The 21,769-nt window shown below is 40.6% G+C and overlaps 1 protein-coding gene across 3 annotated transcripts in view; it reads right to left on the bottom strand.

Annotated features, from left to right (window-relative positions):
- The window catches only part of LOC128702287 (galactosylgalactosylxylosylprotein 3-beta-glucuronosyltransferase P), a 264,425-nt gene that overhangs the window by 27,949 nt on the left and 214,707 nt on the right, over nt 1-21,769 (bottom strand). For all 3 annotated transcript variants that reach the window (XM_070102066.1, XM_070102065.1, XM_070102067.1), the window contains exons 3-4: nt 21,027-21,133; nt 658-799 (exon numbers count right to left, since the gene is read on the bottom strand). In XM_070102066.1, the coding sequence (XP_069958167.1) occupies nt 658-799; nt 21,027-21,133 (249 nt within the window). The remainder of the gene's footprint in view (nt 1-657; nt 800-21,026; nt 21,134-21,769) is intronic.

Genomic DNA, 21,769 nt, shown 5'->3' with positions numbered 1-21,769 from the left:
TAGTATGTCTTTATAAGTTACTTACTTAAGAGGTAGGTATGAGGATTTATAAGTTACTTACTTAAGAGGTAGGTATGAGGATTTATAACTTACTTACCTAAGAGGTAGGTATGAGGATTTATAAGTTACTTACTTAAGAGGTAGGTATGAGGATTTATAACTTACTTACCTAAGAGGTAGGTATGAGGATTTATAAGTTACTTAAGAGGTAGGTATGAGAATTTATAAGTTACTTACTTAAGAGGTAGGTATGAGGATTTATAACTTACTTACCTAAGAGGTAGGTATGAGGATTTATAAGTTACTTAAGATGTAGGTATGAGAATTTATAAGTTACTTACTTAAGAGGTAGGTATGAGGATTTATAACTTACTTACCTAAGAGGTAGGTATGAGGATTTATAAGTTACTTACTTAAGAGGTAGGTATGAGGATTTATAAGTTACTTAAGAGGTAGGTATGAGGATTTATAAGTTATTTACTTAAGAGGTAGGTATGAGGATTTATAAGTTACTTAAGAGGTAGGTATGAGGATTTATAAGTTACTTACTTAAGAGGTAGGTATGAGGATTTATAAGTTACTTACTTAAGATGTACGTATGAGGATTTATAAGTTACTTACTTAAGAGGTAGATATAAGGATTTATAAGTTCCTTACTTAAGAGGTAGGTATGAGGAATGGACGAGTAGGTGAGGTAGTCGACAACGTCGTAGTTTGTGGTGTTAGCATCATCAGCAACAATCCAGTGAATGTTTGGAACATTCATCAGAGTCTGGGCGAAACGTATCAACTCAGGCATCTGTGGTAAACACGTAACCGTTTTAATTATCTTCAACAGAATCTGGAAATGGAAAGTGTTATTTCTGTTGAACCTGTTTCTGAAAGAACCCGTTATCTTTAAGATAGCTGTCGTTCTGTTAATTTGATTGGCTAATCAAGAGCCCTGGTTAAGGGCTCTTGACCAAAAGAATTAGAGGTGCTCTTACTTTCCCTGAAACAAACCCAATCATCTCTCTTTCCCGCTAAATAACCCTTACAAGTTTATCGCTTCCACGTAAGTAACACATTACGCTAAACATTGAACAATATGTAATGTAAATACTGGAGAATGTTAAAACATGCGATGATAAACATGCAGCGACACGTTGTAACTAACACATGGAGTTACGGTCATGCACTGACAATCACGAACCAATGCACTGTAACATCATCCTTTATTGACAACGTTTCGCCCACACAGTGAGCTTTATCAACTCACAAACAGGTTATGCAGTTGACCCTTCAACCGGAGGGTCATCCTTCATGCTCTTAAGTGCTCTTCATCCCAGGAATTAGAGCTACTCTCTCCTTCCTCAAGTCAAACCTGTTTGCCTTTTTTTCCAGAAACTATATGACCCCATACGGATTTAACGCCTCCACTTAAATATATTAATAATCTTCAGCAGATAATAATCTTTAGTAGATAATAACTAGCACTTTAAGTAGCATGTAAAGTAGCATGTAAAGTAGCATGTAAAGTAGCATGTAAAGTAGAATGTAAAGTAGCATGTAAAGTAGCACGTGAAGTAGCATGTAAAGTAGCACGTGAAGTAGCATGTAAAGTAGCACGTTAAGTACCATGTAAAGTAGCACGTGAAGTAGCATGTAAAGTAGCACTTTAAGTAGCATGTAAAGTAGCATGTAAAGTAGCATGTAAAGTAGCACTTTAAGTAGCATGTAAAGTAGCATGTAAAGTAGCACGTGAAGTAGCATGTAAAGTAGCACGTAAAGTAGCATGTAAAGTAACACGTAAAGTAGCATGTAAAGTAACACGTAAAGTAGCATGTAAAGTAACACGTAAAGTAGCATGTAAAGTAACACGTAAAGTAGCATGTAAAGTAACACGTAAAGTAGCATGTAAAGTAGCACGTGAAGTAACATGTAAAGTAACACGTAAAGTAGCATGTAAAGTAGCACGTGAAGTAGCATGTAAAGTAACACGTAAAGTAGCATGTAAAGTAGCACGTGAAGTAGCATGTAAAGTAACACGTAAAGTAGCATGTAAAGTATCACGTGATGTAGCATGTAAAGTAGCCCGATAAGTAGCATGTAAAGTAGCACTTTAAGTAGCATGTAAAGTAGCACGTTAAGTATCATGTGAAGTAGCACGTTAAGTAGCATGTAAAGTAGCCCGATAAGTAGCATGTAAAGTAGCACTTTAAGTAGCATGTAAAGTAGCACGTTAAGTATCATGTAAAGTAGCACGTTAAGTGGCATGTAAAGTAGCCCGATAAGTAGCATGTAAAGTAGCCCGATAAGTAGCATGTAAAGTAGCACGTTAAGTAGCATGTAAAGTAGCACGTGAAGTATCATGTAAAGTAGCACGTTAAGTAGCATGTAAAGTAGCACGTTAAGTAGCATGTAAAGTAGCACGTGAAGTATCATGTAAAGTAGCACGTTAAGTATCATGTGAAGTAGCACGTTAAGTAGCATGTAAAGTAGCACGTTAAGTAGCATGTAAAGTAGCACGTTAAGTATCATGTAAAGTGGCACGTTAAGTAGCATGTAAAGTAGCACGTGATGTAGCTCGTGAAGGAGCACGTGAGGAAATCAGGTTTGATCCTAGGGAGAGGATCAATACCGTGACTGGAACAAGACACAAATAACCCGCACATAGGAGAGAGGAACTTAAGACGACGTTTCGGTCCGACTTGTACCATTATCTAGTCACGCACGACTTGTACCATTATCTAGTCACGCACGACTTGTACCATTATCTAGTCACGCACGACTTGTAACATTATCTAGTCACGCACGACTGTACCATTATCTAGTCACGCACGACTTGTACCATTATCTAGTCACGCACGACTTGTACAATTATCTAGTCACACACGACTTGTACCATTATCTAGTCACGCACGACTTGTACCATTATCTAGTCACGCACGACTTGTACCATTATCTAGTCACGCACGACTTGTACCATTATCTAGTCACACACGACTTGTACCATTATCTAGTCACACACGACTTGTACCATTATCTAGTCACGCACGACTTGTACCATTATCTAGTCACACACGACTTGTACCATTATCTAGTCACACACGACTTGTACCATTATCTAGTCACGCACGACTTGTACCATTATCTAGTCACGCACGACTTGTACCATTATCTAGTCACGCACGACTTGTACCATTATCTAGTCACGCACGACTTGTACCATTATCTAGTCACACACGACTTGTACCATTATCTAGTCACACACGACTTGTACCATTATCTAGTCACACACGACTTGTACCATTATCTAGTCACACACGACTTGTACCATTATCTAGTCACGCACGACTTGTACCATTATCTAGTCACGCACGACTTGTACCATTATCTAGTCACACACGATTTGTACTATTATCTAGTCACGCACGACTTGTAACATTATCTAGTCACGCACGACTTGTACCATTATCTAGTCACGCACGACTTGTACCATTATCTAGTAATGCACGACTTGTACCCTTATCTAGTCACGCACGACTTGTACCATTATCTAGTCACGCACGACTTGTACCATTATCTAGTCACGCACGACTTGTACCATTATCTAGTCATGCACGACTTGTACCATTATCTAGTCACGCACGACTGTACCATTATCTAGTCACGCACGACTTGTACCATTATCTAGTAATGCACGACTTGTACCATTATCTAGTCACACACGACTTGCACCATTATCTAGTCACGCACGACTTGTACCATTATCTAGTAATGCACGACTTGTACCATTATCTAGTCACACACGACTTGTACCATTATCTAGTCACGCACGACTTGTACCATTATCTAGTAATGCACGACTTGTACCATTATCTAGTCACACACGACTTGTACCATTATCTAGTCACGCACGACTTGTACCATTATCTAGTCACACACGACTTGTACCATTATCTAGTCACGCACGACTTGTACCATTATCTAGTAATGCACGACTTGTACCATTATCTAGTCACACACGACTTGTACCATTATCTAGTCACGCACGACTTGTACCATTATCTAGTCACGCACGACTTGTACCATTATCTAGTCACGCACGACTTGTACCATTATCTAGTCACGCACGACTTGTACCATTATCTAGTCATGCACGACTTGTACCATTATCTAGTCACGCACGACTGTACCATTATCTAGTCACGCACGACTTGTACCATTATCTAGTAATGCACGACTTGTACCATTATCTAGTCACGCACGACTTGTACCATTATCTAGTCACGCACGACTTGTACCATTATCTAGTCACACACGACTTGTACCATTATCTAGTCACACACGACTTGTACCATTATCTAGTCACGCACGACTTGTACCATTATCTAGTAATGCACGACTTGTACCATTATCTAGTCACACACGACTTGTACCATTATCTAGTCACGCACGACTTGTACCATTATCTAGTCACGCACGACTTGTACCATTATCTAGTCACACACGACTTGTACCATTATCTAGTCACGCACGACTTGTACCATTATCTAGTAATGCACGACTTGTACCATTATCTAGTCACACACGACTTGTACCATTATCTAGTCACGCACGACTTGTACCATTATCTAGTCACACACGACTTGTACCATTATCTAGTCACGCACGACTTGTACCATTATCTAGTAATGCACGACTTGTACCATTATCTAGTCACACACGACTTGTACCATTATCTAGTCACGCACGACTTGTACCATTATCTAGTCACGCACGACTTGTACCATTATCTAGTCACGCACGACTTGTATAACGGGATTATTGGTAACCTGAAAGCGGGGCGGGTGAATGATAAATATCTTCGGAGGCTTCTTTATTTATTTGTAAATGTCGTGGTGGGTACACAGGCTTGTGTGTTATGCCCATGGCCCGGTAGGGCCATGCCCACGAGGGAGAGATCTAGTAGGACTTGTGTCTTGCTGCTAGGCCGCTGAGTGAAAGCGTGTGGGACCAGCGTCCCACTGACCTGGGCAGGTCAAGAGGGCAGCACCTTAGTGCCACAAAATATGAACTAAGCTGGCAGACAGCACAGGCTGTCTGTGCAGACAGTACAGGCTGTCTACATACGCTTGGCGACCTACCTCACGTCGTCTCGACGCGACAATACCGGTGGTAAAAAAAAAAAAACTCGGTCTCTCTCTCGTAGGAACAGGGCACAGAACACAAAATAAAAACATATATACATATGGACATGGAAATAAAACTTCCTACAGGGAGGGAAGAAAAAAACATGTGGGGTGTGCTAAACATCGTGGTCAAAGGCAGTGAGCGTCGAAGGGCATCACTGCACGCCTTCCTGTGTCTGGACAGATACTGCAACACAGGAGACATCGCTGCGGCTGAGCTGTGACGCAACAGGTTATGGTGTCCTCTGGAACAGTGAAGCAGTCATCGTAGGAGTCGCTGCAGGTTTTCACTCAACCTGGGGCACAACCTGCTGGTGCCCTCGAGTGAGGCGTCGACAAAACTCGGCAACTGGGCAGGACTTCTAGCAAGCGACTCAGGAGGACACTTCTCGACTGTTACTGTCGCTGGGCTGTCACTGCTATCGAGGAGTGAGGAGTGGAGCGAGTCGTGGCAGAGACGACTGGGAGAAACATCTGGGAGTCGTAACATCATACACCAGACTGCAGTGAGCGAGCTAGCAGTCAAAGCGACATCTTCTTTGTGCAGGCTGCTCACTGAAGCTTGTGACACGAGGCTGACACAGCGCCTGCCAACAGGGCTAACTGCGGCTTGACGAGTGTCATTATCTCGGCAGTTGGAGTTATAGCAGAGGTTAGTCTAAGCGTCCCCAGACTTGTTTCTCTACATATAACAACACTCTGAAAGTTTGGAGGTGAAGTGAAACAAATCTCGATGGGAATCGTAGCAGGCACGATTCTTAAGAACATCTATGAGCGACGAGCATAAGAGCTTTCTGTACAAAGGGCTCGGTCACTCAGGGCTGAGTAATATCAGCTGTCAAACGCGCTGGTCACACCAGGTGACTAACACAGTGGTGCTACACGACTTGTACCATTATCTAGTCACGCACGACTTGCACCATTATCTAGCCACGCACGACTTGTACCATCACTTAGTCGTGCATGACTTGTACCATTATCTAGTCATGCACGACTTGTACCATTATCTAGTCATGCACAACTTGTACCATTATCCATTCATGCACAACTTGTACCATTATCTAGTCACGCACAACTTGTACCATTATCTAGTCATGCACGACTTGTGTCATTATCTAGTCACGCACTTCAGTTTGTGGTTACAGTTGGTGCCTCTCACAGAACGTAGAGCGTCGGACTGTTAATTAGCGGACGGCAGTTCGAGTCCCCCGTCCACCCTTCTGTTTACCCATTGACTGTTGTTTATTACAACTAAATTTGAGTTCATAAACGATGTGGCCTGGGGGGAGAGGAGTAACAACAGGGCTTGTGAGACGGGAGTAACAACAGGGCTTGTGAGACGGGAGTAACAACAGGGCTTGTGAGACGGGAGTAACAACATGGTTTGTGAGACGGGAGTAACAACAGGGCTTGTGAGACGGGAGTAACAACATGGTTTGTGAGACGGGAGTAACAACAGGGCTTGTGAGACGGGAGTAACAACATGGTTTGTGAGACGGGAGTAACAACATGGTTTGTGAGACGGGAGTAAGAACAGGGCCTATGAGAGTGGGGTTAGAACAAGGCCTATGAGAGTGGGGTAAGAACAGGGCCTATAAGAGTGGGGTAAGAACAGGGCCTATGAGAGGGGGTATGAACAGGGCCTATAAGAGTGGGGTAAGAACAGGGCCTATAAGAGTGGGGTAAGAACAGGTCCTATAAGAGTGGGGTAAGAACAGGGCCTATAAAAGTGGGGTAAGAACAGGGCCTATAAGAGTGGGGTAAGAACAGGGCCTATGAGAGGGGGTATGAACAGGGCCTATAAGAGTGGGGTAAGAACAGGGCCTATAAGAGTGGGGTAAGAACAGGTCCTATAAGAGTGGGGTAAGAACAGGGCCTATAAAAGTGGGGTAAGAACAGGGCCTATAAGAGTGGGGTAAGAGCAGGGCCTATGAGAAGGGGGGTAAGAACATTGCCTATGAGAGGGGGTAAGAACAGGGCCTATGAGAGTGGGGTTAGAACAGGGCCTATGAGAGGGAGGTTAGAACGGGGCTTATGAGAGGGGCATCAGAACAGGGCCTATGAGAGGGGGGTTAGAAAGGGGCCTCTGAGAGTGGGGTTAGAAAGGGGGGGCTATGAGAGTAAGATTAGAACGAGGCCTATGAAAGTGGGGTTAGAATGGGGCTTACGAGAGGGGCATTAGAACAGGGCCTATGAGAGGGAGGTTAGAACAGGGCCTATGAGAGTGGGGTTAGAATGGGGCTTATGAGAGTGGGGTTAGAAGAGGGTCAAAAAGAAGGAGTAAGAACAGGGCCAATGAGAGGGGGGTATGAAGAGGGCCAATGAGAGGGAGATAAAAACAGAGCCAATGAGAGGGGGGTTAAGAAGAAGGCCAATGAGAGGGGGGTTAAGAACAGGGCCTATGAGTGGGAGGTAAGAAAAAGGCCAATGAGTGGGGTAAGAAGAGGGCCAATGAGAGGGGTTAAGAACAGGGCCTATGAGAGGGGGTAACAACAGGGCATATGAGAGGGGGGGTTAAGAACAGGGCCTATGCAAGAGGGGGGTTAAGAAGAGGGCCTATGAGAGGGGGGTTAAGAAGAGGGCCTATGAGAGGGGGGTTAAGAACAGGGCCTGTGAGAGGGGGGTTAAGAACAGGGCCTATGAGATGGGGGGTTAAGAACAGGGCCTATGAGAGGGGGGGTTAAGAACAGGGCCTATGAGAGGGGGGTAACAACAGGGCCTCTGGGTGAGGGGGTTAAGAACATGGCCTATGAGAGAGGGGGGGGGGATCAGCCGGTACATTGGTCTGGGCTTCGGATCTTAATTATTAAAATTTAACAGCAGAAATGCAACATTCACCGGAATTAAATTATTAAATTTATCAAACTACAAACTTTGAGAGATATTTCCAATTGTTTGTGTTAGATCTTGTAGCAAACTTAAACATATTAAAAACTTGATAAGGTCGTACAGATTGCGAAAAGGACTTGTGGGTTATGGTAAGCAGCAACCTTAAACCAAGACAGCAATGCCTAAGTGTACGTAATAAGGCAAACAGATTACTGGGATTTATATCAAGAAGTGTAAGCAACAGAAGTCCAGAGGTCATACTGCAGCTTTATACATCATTAGTAAGGCCTCACCTAGATTATGCAGCTCAGTTCTGGTCTCCATATTACAGAATGGACATAAATTCGTTAGAAAACATTCAGCGTAGAATGACTAAATTAATACATAGCATTAGAAATCTTCCTTATGAAGAAAGATTGAAGACTCTTAAATTATATTCACTTGTTAGACGAAGAATGAGGGGAGACATGATCGAAGTGTATAAGTGGAAGATGAAGATTGAGACACTTATGCAACATATGGGAATCTTTATTAAGTAAACGTTTCGCCACACAGTGGCTTCATCAGTCCAATACAGAGCAGAAAGGTGTAAGGAGAGGAGAAGTTTGAGGTAATCAGTCCCTCAACCTTGTATAACACAATCTACAAGACATGGACTGAACACATCAACTCTAGGCTGAGGGACTTGTTACATCAAACTCCTCCTCTCCTTACACCTTTCTACTTTATATTGGACTGATGAAGCCACTGTGTGGCGAAACGTTTCCTGAATAAAGATTCCCATATGTTGCATAAGTGTCTCAATCTTCAACTTGTCGGTTTTCAAAAACATTCATCACAAGTGGAAGATGGGTATTGACAAAAGGGATATAAATAAGGTCTTGAGGATATCTCTCCAAGAAAGAACCCACAGTAATGGATTCAAATTAGACAAGTTTAGATTTAGAAGGGATATAGGAAAGTATTGGTTTGAAAATAGGGTAGTTGATGAGTGGAACAGTCTACCTAGTAGGGTTATTGAAGCTAAAACGTTGGGTAGTTTCAAGTTTAGGTTGGATAAATACATGAGTGAGAGGGGTTGGATTTGAGTGGGACTTTCACGTGAGTAAATAGATTTGTTAGAGGTTATTATTAGGGTAGCACTGAAAGTGGGTTGGCTAAATGTTCTGTTGGTGGGTTGGTATTGTAAAGGACCTGCCAAGTATGGGCCAATAGGCCAACTGCATTGTTTCTCCTTTCTTATATTCTCATGTGGCTCAAACTTGACTTGTTAACTTAGAAAGACTAATTCATCCTACCCTGTTTAGTGTACTACTACAACGAGCAGTATTTTATATTGTACCCATGAACAAGTGGTATGGAACAATAACAACACTGCAGGCCAAGGCAGCATGGGTTCGAGTCCTTGGCTAGTCGCAGTGTTGTTATTGATCAATACCACTTGTTCATGGGTACAATAATATAAAATACTGCTCGTTGTACTAGTACACCAAACAGGACTAGAATGAAATTAGACTTGAGTCATCCGAACCACCGTATGTCCCCGGGTAGCGAGTACAACATCCAGTTCCGCTGGATACACTACTCTTAAGGATTGTGTGGTCCCGTTGATTAAGGCATCATAAGTTTTTGCCCACCATGAGGCAGGCCAAAGCAGCATGGGTTCGACTCATTGACTAGTCACATTGTTATTATTGGTATATATGCAGAGATTGCAGAGATTGGTGGATGAATTTGGTAGGGTGTGCAAAAGAAGAAAATTAAAGGTGAATACAGGAAAGAGTAAGGTTATGAGGATAACAAAAAGATTAGGTGATGAAAGATTGAATATCAGATTGGAGGGAGAGAGTATGGAGGAGGTGAACGTATTCAGATATTTGGGAGTGGACGTGTCAGCGGATGGGTCTATGAAAGATAAGGTGAATCATAGAATTGATGAGGGAAAAAGAGTGAGTGATGCACTTAGGAGTCTGTGGAGACAAAGAACTTTGTCCTTGGAGGCAAAGAGGGGAATGTATGTGAGTATAGTTTTACCAACGCTCTTATATGGGTGTGAAGCGTGGGTGATGAATGTTGCAGCGAGGAGAAGGCTGGAGGCAGTGGAGATGTCATGTCTGAGGGCAATGTGTGGTGTGAATATAATGCAGAGAATTCGTAGTTTGGAAGTTAGGAGGAGGTGCGGGATTACCAAAACTGTTGTCCAGAGGGCTGAGGAAGGGTTGTTGAGGTGGTTCGGACATGTAGAGAGAATGGAGCAAAACAGAATGACTTCAAGAGTGTATCAGTCTGTAGTGGAAGGAAGGCGGGGTAGGGTTCGGCCTAGGAAAGGTTGGAGGGAGGGGGTAAAGGAGGTTTTGTGTGCGAGGGGCTTGGACTTCCAGCAGGCATGCATGAGCGTGTTTGATAGGAGTGAATGGAGACAAATGGTTTTTAATACTTGACGTGCTGTTGGAGTGTGAGCAAAGTAACATTTATGAAGGGATTCAGGGAAACCGGCAGGCCGGACTTGAGTCCTGGAGATGGGAAGTACAGTGCCTGCACTCTGAAGGAGGGGTGTTAATGTTGCAGTTTAAAAACTGTAGTGTAAAGCACCCTTCTGGCAAGACAGTGATGGAGTGAATGATGGTGAAAGTTTTTCTTTTTCGGGCCACCCTGCCTTGGTGGGAATCGGCCAGTGTGATAATAAATAAAAATATATATATATATATACATATATATATATATATATATATATATATATATATTTATATATATATTTGTATATATATATATATATATATATATGCAATAAGATCACAGTAAACAGGTGATTTCAGAATATGCAAAACCACTCTGAAAGAATAGAGAAATTCCAAGCGCTTTCGTGACTACTCACATTATCAAGGAACTATGAAAGTAAAGCAGCCAAGGAAGGTACATGCATAGGGGTCCTGAACAACAGAATGCATGTACCTGTGAAGGTGTCTTCACAAAATACAATTTCAACAACAAGAACATCAACTGGGACCAGGTAAACCATGTCCTAAACGAAACATGTTGGGAAGATGTCTTAAATGACATGGACCCAAACCAGTGCCTTGAAAGGATCAACTGCCTGGTAGCCGAAGCATGTTCTAGGCATATTCCCCTAAGAAAGAAGAAGAGCAGGAGTAAACTGGAGAGAAAAAGACGCTCCCTCTACAGAAGACGACGAAGAGTCACTGAGCTCCTCAGGAGTGCTAGAATATCTGATACACGAAGGGAGGCGCTGACCAGGGAAGTGGAAACTATCGAACTTAAGCTAAATGACTCTTACAGGAACCAGGAGAGGCAGGAGGAGCTTAAAGCTATTAGTGAAATTGAAAGAAATTCAAAATATTTCTTTTCATATGCCAAAAACAAGGCAAATACCACATCTAGTATCGGGCCCTTACTCAGACAGGATGGGACTTACACAGACAACAAGGAAATGAGTGAAATATTGAAATCCCAGTACGACTCTGTGTTTAGTGAACCACTAATCGGTCTGAGGATCGACGACCCAAATGATTTCTTCATGAATGAGCCTCAAAACTCCATAAATGTATGCCAGATTTCCGACATTACCCTAACTCCGATAGATTTCGAAAAAGCCATTGACAACATGCCTATGCACTCAGCCCCGGGCCCAGACTCGTGGAACTCTGTTTTCATTAAGAACTGCAAGAAACCCCTCTCGCGTGCCCTAAGTACACTATGGAGGAGGAGCTTGGACATGGGTGAAATTCCACAGTCACTTAAAACAACGGATATAGCCCCACTCCATAAAGGTGGCAGCAAAGCATTAGCTAAGAACTATAGACCAATAGCTCTGACATCCCACATCATAAAAATCTTTGAAAGAGTGCTAAGAAGCAGGATTGCAAATCACCTGGATTCCCAAAATCTGCACAATCCAGGGCAACATGGGTTCAGGGCAGGTCGCTCCTGCCTCTCACAACTACTGGATCACTATGACATGGCCTTGGATGCACTGGAAGAAAATCAGAATGCAGATGTAATATACACAGACTTTGCAAAATCATTTGACAAATGCGATCATGGCGTAATAGCCCATAAAATACGTGCTAAAGGAATAACTGGGAAAGTGGGGAGATGGATCTTCAACTTCCTAACAAATCGAACACAAAGAGTAGTGGTCAACAGAGTTAAATCGGAGGCTGCCATAGTGAAGAGCTCTGTTCCACAAGGCACAGTACTCGCCCCCATCTTATTCCTTATCCTCATATCAGACATAAACAGAGATATACACCACAGCACCGTATCATCCTTTGCGGATGATACTAGGATCTGCATGAGGCTGTCATCTGCTGAGGACGCGGTTAACCTCCAAGAAGATATAAACAAAGTTTTCCAGTGGGCAACGGTAAACAATATGATGTTCAATGAGGACAAATTCCAACTACTCCGTTATGGAAAACTGGAGGAGATAATAACTAGAACAGAGTATACTACTGACTCCGGCCATACAATAGAGCGGAAAAATAATGTAAGGGACCTGGGAGTAGTAATGTCTGAGGATCTCACTTTCAAGGATCACAACAGTGCCACGATCGCACGTGCAAAGAAAATGATAGGATGGATAATGAGAACTTTCAAAACGAGAGATGCCAAGCCCATGATGATCCTTTTCAAATCACTTGTTCTCTCTAGGCTGGAATACTGCTGTACATTAACATCTCCATACAAAGCAGGTGAAATCGCAGATCTAGAGAGTGTACAGAGATCCTTTACTGCACGTATAAGTTCTGTCAAGCACATTAACTACTGGGAACGCTTGGAAGCACTTGACTTGTACTCGTTGGAACGCAGGAGGGAGAGATATATCATAATCTACACTTGGAAAATCTTGGAAGGAATGGTCCCAAATCTGCACACAGAAATCACTCCCTACGAAAGTAAAAGACTGGGCAGGCGATGCAAAATGCCGCCAATAAAAAGTAGGGGCGTCATTGGTACACTAAGAGAAAACACCATAAGTGTCCGGGGCCCAAAACTGTTCAACAGCCTCCCATCAAGCATTAGGGGAATTGCCAATAAACCCCTGGCTGCCTTCAAGAGAGAGCTGGACAGATACCTAAAGTCGGTGCCGGATCAGCCGGGCTGTGGCTCGTACGTCGGACTGCGTGCGGCCAGCAGTAACAGCCTAGTTGATCAGGCCCTGATCCATCGGGAGGCCTGGTCGTGGACCGGGCCGCGGGGGCGTTGATCCCCGGAATAACCTCCAGGTAACCTCCAGGGAGTCTGGCCAACACTTCACTATCAGATCCCACAACGGTTAAACACCTGACACGCGCCGGCCCAACTGGACAGGTCCTTTGCACAACCACCAACAAACTATTCTACCCAAGAAAATTTTTAAAATTATTATTTGTCCAGTGCATTATTAAATTCTTCCCAAATTCTATTAATTATAAATGGATCTAATTTATATAAACCAAAGGAAATATTCATATTATTGTCAAAACTGCTTTTTATGAAACAAGATTCAATTATATTCCTGTCGACCATGGACTTGCTTGATACTACTTTCTCAACTTTTTGAAAATCAATTGGATGGTTAAAATCTCTTACATGAATAAATAGAGCATTGGAATCTTGTCCAGTTCTAATGCTATATTATGTTGTTTTAATCTTAGTTCGAGATTTTTACCAGTTTGACCGTAATAAACTTTATCGCAAATTTTACAAGGAATCTTATAGACACATCCATCAGCATTTTGGGGGGAATTCTTTATCAAAAGTTTTTTTTACTGTATCAAGATTTTTTAATACAACTTTAATATTAAAAGTCTTAAGAAGAGAAGGCATATCAACCAAGTTTTCATGGTAAGGGAGAACCAACATATTTTTAGTTGAATAAGGCTGGTTGTCCCTTTTTGGATTGTAAAAAGTATTTATTTCTAGCAACTTTAAAAGATTTATCAATTACATTTCTTGGGTATTTTAAATCATTACCTATTTCATAAATTTTGGATATTTCCTCATCTATGAACTCAGGACTACAAACTCGTAAAGCTCTCAGAAACATTGATGAGAAAACAGACAGTTTGACTCTATCTTGATGCGAGGAATAATAGTGGACATAGGAACAGTTATGATTACCAAGAAAAAATGAATAATCTCTTAGATGATACTGAAACCTATTCTAAACTTAGGAAAAATCCCCTAGAAACCGTTAACAGCAATTTCAATAAAACAATAAAACTTCTACTGAAAGGCAAAGATGAATTAGTCAAACAATTTACTTCCACTAATCCATCTTTACCTTACATGTATGGACTAATAAAAACACACAAACCAGGGAATCCAGTCAGACCAATTATTAGCTCCATAGGGTCAGTTTCATATAAATTATCCAAATGGCTTGTTGATATTTTGAGCCCTATTGTTGGCAAAATTTCTAACTCTAATGTTAAAAACAACATAGACTTGGTTGATAAATTAAGCTCCTTGACTGACTTAAATGATTTTAACATGGTTAGTTTTGATGTTACTTCCTTGTTTACGAAAGTTCCTGTTGATGATTTATTAAGTTTCTTATCTGAAGAACTCGTTAACTATGATTTACCATTGCCAGTTCCTACTATCATTAAACTTATTAAACTTTGCATTGTTGATGCAAAATTTGTATTTAATGATAAGTTTTACACTCAGAAGTTTGGGATGGCAATGGGAAATCCTCTTTCACCTGTTCTTAGTAACCTATACATGGAATTTTTTGAAACAAGGTTGCTTAACACAATCCTCCCTAATAGAGCTAAATGGTTCAGATATGTTGATGATATTTTGTGTCTTATGCCCAAAAATGTAGATATACACCATTTCCTTGGAAAATTAAATAGCTTAGCCCATTCCATAAACTTTACTGTTGAGTTTGAAGAAAATAACTCATTGCCTTTTCTAGATGTTTTAATTATTAAGGGTAATAATGAATTCAAATTTAAAATTTACAGAAAACCTACAAATAACTGTTCCTATGTCCACTATTATTCCTCGCATCAAGATAGAGTCAAACTGTCTGTTTTCTCATCAATGTTTTTGAGAGCTTTACGAATTTGTAGTCCTGAGTTCATAGATGAGGAAATATCCAAAATTTATGAAATAGGTAATGATTTAAAATACCCAAGACATGTAATTGATAAATCTTTTAAAGTTGCTAGAAATACTTTTTACAATCCAAAAAGGGACAACCAGCCTTATTCAACTAAAAATATGTTGGTTCTCCCTTACCATGAAAACTTGGTTGATATGCCTTCTCTTCTTAAGACTTTTAATATCAAAGTTGTATTCAAAAATCTTGATACAGTAAAAAAACTTTTGATAAAGAATTCCCCCCAAAATGCTGATGGATGTGTCTATAAGATTCCTTGTAAAATTTGCGATAAAGTTTATTATGGTCAAACTGGTAAAAATCTCGAACTAAGATTAAAACAACATAAATATAGCATTAGAACTGGACAAGATTCCAATGCTCTATTTATTCATGTAAGAGATTTTAACCATCCAATTGATTTTCAAAAAGTTGAGAAAGTAGTATCAAGCAAGTCCATGGTCGACAGGAATATAATTGAATCTTGTTTCATAAAAAGCAGTTTTGACAATAATATGAATATTTCCTTTGGTTTATATAAATTAGATCCATTTATAATTAATAGAATTTGGGAAGAATTTAATAATAGACTGGACAAATAATAATTTTTAAATTTTCTTGGGTAGAATAGTTTGTGGGTGAGCTGTGCAAAGGACCTATCCAAGTTGTGTAGGCGCGCATCAGGTGTTTAACCGTTGTGGGATCTGATAGTGAGGTTCTGGCCAGACCCCTTGTATAGCTTCCTTGGATGCTTTACTTTCATAGTTCCTTGATAATGTGAGTAGTCACGAAAGCGCTTGGAATTTCTCTATTCTTTCAGAGTGGTTGTTTTGCATATATATATATATATATATATATATATATATATATATATATATATATATATATATATATATATATATATATATATATATATATATATATATAAATTGACAATGCGATTTGCCAAGGAATCGAGCCCATGTTGTTTTGGCATGCCTCATGGTGAACGAAAATCAAACGATGCTCTAACCAAAAAGACCACCCAATCCAACGATGATTATGTACTCAGCAGAGCTAGGTGTTGTACCATGATCCAAGGACATGCGATGGTGCCGGTGCCTCAGAGCTAATTTCATTCTATTCCCCATTTGGTGTACTAGCCTCCACAGTAGCATATATCGTATTGTAACTACGAACGAGTGATATTTAATCAGCAACAACACTGCAACTTGCCAAGGTCTCAAACCCGTGTTGTTTTGGCCCCCTCATGGTGAGCAAAAATGACACGATGCTATAACCCACAGGAGCACCCAATCTTACAAGGATTACGCACCCAGCAGAGCTAGGTGTTGTACTGTGATCCGAGGACATACGATGGTGTGGGTGCCTCAGAGCTAATTTCATTCTATTCCCCGTTTGGTGTACTAGCCTCCACAAGCAGCATATATCGGATTGTAACCATGAATGAGTGGTTCATGGTACAACATCTAGCTCTGCTGGGTGTGTGATCTTTGTAGGACTGGGTGATCCTGTGGGTTAGAGCGTTGTGTAATTTTCGCTCACCATGAGGTGGGCTAAAACAACAGGGGTTCGAGTCCTTGGCTAGTCACAGAGTTGTTATTGATTAAATACAACTCGCTCATGGTTAAAATACGATATATATATATATATATATATATATATATATATATATATATATATATATATATATATTATATATTATATATATATATATATATATATATATATATTTTTTTATTTTATTATCACACTGGCCGATTCCCACCAAGGCAGGGTGGCCCGAAAAAGAAAAACTTTCACCATCATTCACTCCATCACTGTCTTGCCAAAAGGGTGCTTTACACTACAGTTTTTAAACTGCAAAATTAACACACCTCCTTCAGAGTGCAGGCACTGTACTGCACATCTCCAGGACTCATGTCCGGCCTGCTGGTTTCCCTGAACCCCTTCATAAATGTTACTTTGCTCACACTCCAACAGCACGTCAAGTATTAAAAACCATTTGTCTCCATTCACTCCTATCAAACACGCTCACGCATGCCTGCTGGAAGCAACAACCCTTCCTCAGCCCTCTGGACAACAGTTTTGGTAATCCCGCACCTCCTCCTAACTTCCAAACTACGAATTCTCTGCATTATATTCACACCACACATTGCCCTCAGACATGACATCTCCACTGCCTCCAGCCTTCTCCTCGCTGCAACATTCATCACCCATGCTTCACACCCATATAAGAGCGTTGGTAAAACTATACTCTCATACATTCCCCTCTTTGCCTCCAAGGACAAAGTTCTTTGTCTCCACAGACTCCTAAGTGCACCACTCACCCTTTTCCCCTCAACAATTCTATGATTCACCTCATCTTTCATAGACCCATCCGCTGACACGTCCATTCCCAAATATCTGAATACATTCACCTCCTCCATACTCTCTCCCTCCAATCTGATATCCAATCTTTCATCACCTAATCTTTTTATCCTCATAACCTTACTCTTTCCTGTATTCACTTTTAATTTTCTTCTTTTGCACACCCTACCAAATTCATCCACCAATCTCTGCAACTTCTCTTCAGAATCTCCCAAGAGCACAGTGTCATCAGCAAAGAGCAACTGTGACAACTCCCACTTTATGTGTGATTCTTTATCTTTTAACTCCACGCCTCTTGCCAAGACCCTAGCATTTACTTCTCTTACAACCCCATCTATAAATATATTAAACAACCACGGTGACATCACACATCCTTGTCTAAGGCCTACTTTTACTGGGAAATAATTTCCCTCTTTCCTACATACTCTAACTTGAGCCTCACTATCCTCGTAAAAACTCTTCACTGCTTTCAGTAACCTACCTCCTACACCATACACCTGCAACATCTGCCACATTGCCCCCCTATCCACCCTGTCATACGCCTTTTCCAAATCCATAAATGCCACAAAGACCTCTTTAGCCTTATCTAAATACTGTTCACTTATGTGTTTCACTGTAAACACCTGGTCCACACACCCCCTACCTTTCCTAAAGCCTCCTTGTTCATCTGCTATCCTATTCTCCGTCTTACTCTTAATTCTTTCAATAATAACTCTACCATACACTTTATCAGGTATACTCAACAAACTTATCCCCCTATAATTTTTGCACTCTCTTTTGTCCCCTTTGCCTTTATACAAAGGAACTATGCATGCTCTCTGCCAATCCCTAGGTACCTTACCCTCTTCTATACATTTATTAAATAATTGCACCAACCACTCCAAAACTATATCCCCAACTGCTTTTAACATTTCTATCTTTATCCCATCAATCCCGGCTGCCTTACCCCCTTTCATTTTACCTACTGCCTCACGAACTTCCACCATACTCACAACTGGCTCTTCCTCACTCCTACAAGATGTTATTCCTCCCTGCCCTATACACGAAATCACAGCTTCCCTATCTTCATCAACATTTAACAATTCCTCAAAATATTCCCTCCATTTTCCCAATACCTCTAACTCTCCATTTAATAACTCTCCTCTCCTATTCTTAACTGACAAATCCATTTGTTCTCTAGGCTTCCTTAACTTGTTAATCTCACTCCAAAACTTTTTCTTATTTTCAACAAAATTTGTTGATAACATCTCGCCCACTCTCTCATTTGCTCTCGTTTTTGAGAAAGTGGGTGAGATGTTATCAAGAAATTTTGTTGAAAATAAGAAAAAGTTTTGGATATATATATATATATATATATATATATATATATATATATATATATATATATATATATATATATATATATATATATATATATATATATTACTGGCTGTCTCCCACCGAAGCAGGGTGACCCGAATAAGAAACACTTTCACCATCATTCACTCTATCGCTGTGTTGCCGTGGGCATGTAAAACTGTAGTTTAGATACCCCTCCAAGCTGCATGTATCTCAAACCCTCCTTAAGAATACAGGCACTGCACTTTCCACCTCCAGGACTCGAGTCTTTCTAATCAGTTTCCCTGCATCCCTTCACAAAATATTATCCTGCTCACACTCCAAAAGTTCATCGAATCTCGAAAACCAATTTTCTCCACTCATTTCTAAGATGCTCACTAATGCCTGTGGAATGTCGAAGCCCCTTACTCACAAAAAATCACCTTTACGCCCCTCTCCCTCTATCCTTTCCTAGGGCAACCCCAGCTGCACCTTCCCTCCACTACAGATTTATACACCCTCCAAGCCATCCTATTTTGCTTCAACCTGAGCATGGGATTGACTGCCTAACTTCGGCTAGGGACCTCGGAGCTTTAAGACTTCAATGTCATAACTTTGAGTATACTAATGCTTCAATTAGAATAGTTTAACTCCTGTATTTGAAAACAGATGGGCAGCTACTGGATCTTTAAACCTAAAATGAATACCAATAGAAACTTCCTTCACAAAAAATAATTTTGAATTCAATTTGTGGATAATTAGCTTCCTGTAATTGGGAAAAATTGTTTCCTAATATTATAACTCAGTTGTCCATAAAACGTAGATCTACATTCAGAGTGTTACGTGAGTGACGTAGATCTACGTTCAGAGTGCCACGTGAGTGATGTAGATCTACGTTCAGAGTGCCACGTGAGTGATGTAGATCTACGTTCAGAGTGCTACGTGAGTGACGTAGATCTACGTTCAGAGTGCCACGTGAGTGACGTAGATCTACATTCAGAGTGCTACGTGAGTGACGTAGATCTACATTCAGAGTGCTACGTGAGTGATGTAGATCTACATTCAGAGTGCTACGTGAGTGACGTAGATCTACGTTCAGAGTGCTACGTGAGTGACGTAGATCTACGTTCAGAGTGCTATGTGAATGACGTAGATCTACGTTCAGAGTGCTACGTGAGAGACGTAGATCTACATTCAGAGTGCTGTACACTGTAAATGTGGGCTTCGGTACACTGTAAATGTGGGCTTCGGTACACTGTAAATGTGGGCTTCGGTACACTGTACTGAGAGGTACTTTCAACATTATCACTGTTAACATTAACAAATGATAGCCTAATGTCATTTGCCTTAGCCACTGTAAATATAATTTAAACTATAAACTCCGTTTGGAGTTTAATTCTTTAGTAAATCTATCTGAAAATAATTCTGAAAAAGTAACAGTGTGTCTTCTACATATCCTTTACACATAACTGGGTTACATACGAAGAAAAATCAACTCAATTCTCATCATGTAAATGGAAAAAGTATCTGTAAAATTAGGTTCGAGAGAGTAATTGATGGCTATGTCATCAGTTTCTGTGAAAACCTTATTGTTAAAGCTATAGACAGAGTATTTAGCTGATACTTAAAATACTCTTACAAATTCTTTTAAAACCTTCAACTAAATCCACATCAGCAAATACAAAGTTAAAACAAAAAACTATTGACTCTTTTTAGGAGGATATTCATGATGGACTCTGTCTCAAAATTGAAAAAAAAAACAGCGTTGTTCTGATAACACGAACCATACCACGGGTGGGATTTGAACCCGTGGTCAGAGAGTCTCAAAACTCCAAACCGTTAAAATTACATGAAGTTTTGTTTTTAGTATACTGATTTACGTCAAAATCTGCAAAATAATTATTATGAACTGTGCTAACTTAAGGTTAAATGTCGCAACAGCACTCAGAATGGAGCAATTTCATAAAATTATTTTCAAATCGTCTTATTATTATTATTAATTATTATTATTATTATTCAGATCATATACACGACGCTTATATGGTCTGAGAAATCAACTTTTACAATATTAATGAAGAAATAAGCTGAAAAAATCAGAGGAATGGTAATTTATAACCTGGACTCAAGATACCTGCGAGGTGAGGCTGCTATCAACCATAATGACACAAGAATGACCATTCATAATTTAGTAATATAAATATAGCAAGGAAGAGTGTAAAACTCACCTGCTCGGGTCGACGGTAAGTGGGTGTGATGATGTAGATTGTAGGAAGCTTAGGGTCTTGTGGAGACTTACGACCTAACTCCTCCTTCACGGTCCGCGTCAGAGAGACTGCCTCGGGGAGATAATGTTGACAGCGGTGATGATGGCAATGATAGAGATGATGGTAGCTAATACTAGTGAAGGCGGTTATAGTAGTGACAATGTGGTTAGTAATGATCATGATGAGGAAGATGAGATAGAGATGATGGCAGCTAATACTAGTGAAGATGGTTATAGTAGTGACAATGTGGTTAGTAATGATTATGATGAGGAAGATGAGGCTTGTACCTAATTAGATATTCACTCGGCTCACGCCCTCTCAGTCCTGTGTGGATGAGACATCAGTAAAGATTTTCATATACCTGATCACTTAGCAATAAATAAATGCTGAGGGTTTAGTAGACTGTCGTGGGTGGCCTCCTGTAAAAGTGGGGTAGGAATGCATTAAGATATGGCTGGGCTTTGAAATGAGCAGAAGAAGGAACATAGCTATTAGGATACCTCAGTATACCTTCGATAAGGAGCACGGGAGGACAGGGACACCTAGAGAAAATTTAATTAGCGTAAAGAGACCACGACTCTTTAACACCTTCCCTTCATACAAATTTGGCATTACAAACAAATCCCTAATTCACTTCAAGAGAGAACTGGATAAATTTTTCATATCAGTTCCAGATCAGCCAGGTTGTGGAACATAACTTGGAA

The sequence above is a fragment of the Cherax quadricarinatus genome, chromosome 80 (assembly GCF_038502225.1).
Source record: "Cherax quadricarinatus isolate ZL_2023a chromosome 80, ASM3850222v1, whole genome shotgun sequence".
Lineage (NCBI taxonomy): Eukaryota > Metazoa > Arthropoda > Malacostraca > Decapoda > Parastacidae > Cherax > Cherax quadricarinatus.
This window is presented reverse-complemented; position numbering and strand designations above follow the sequence as displayed.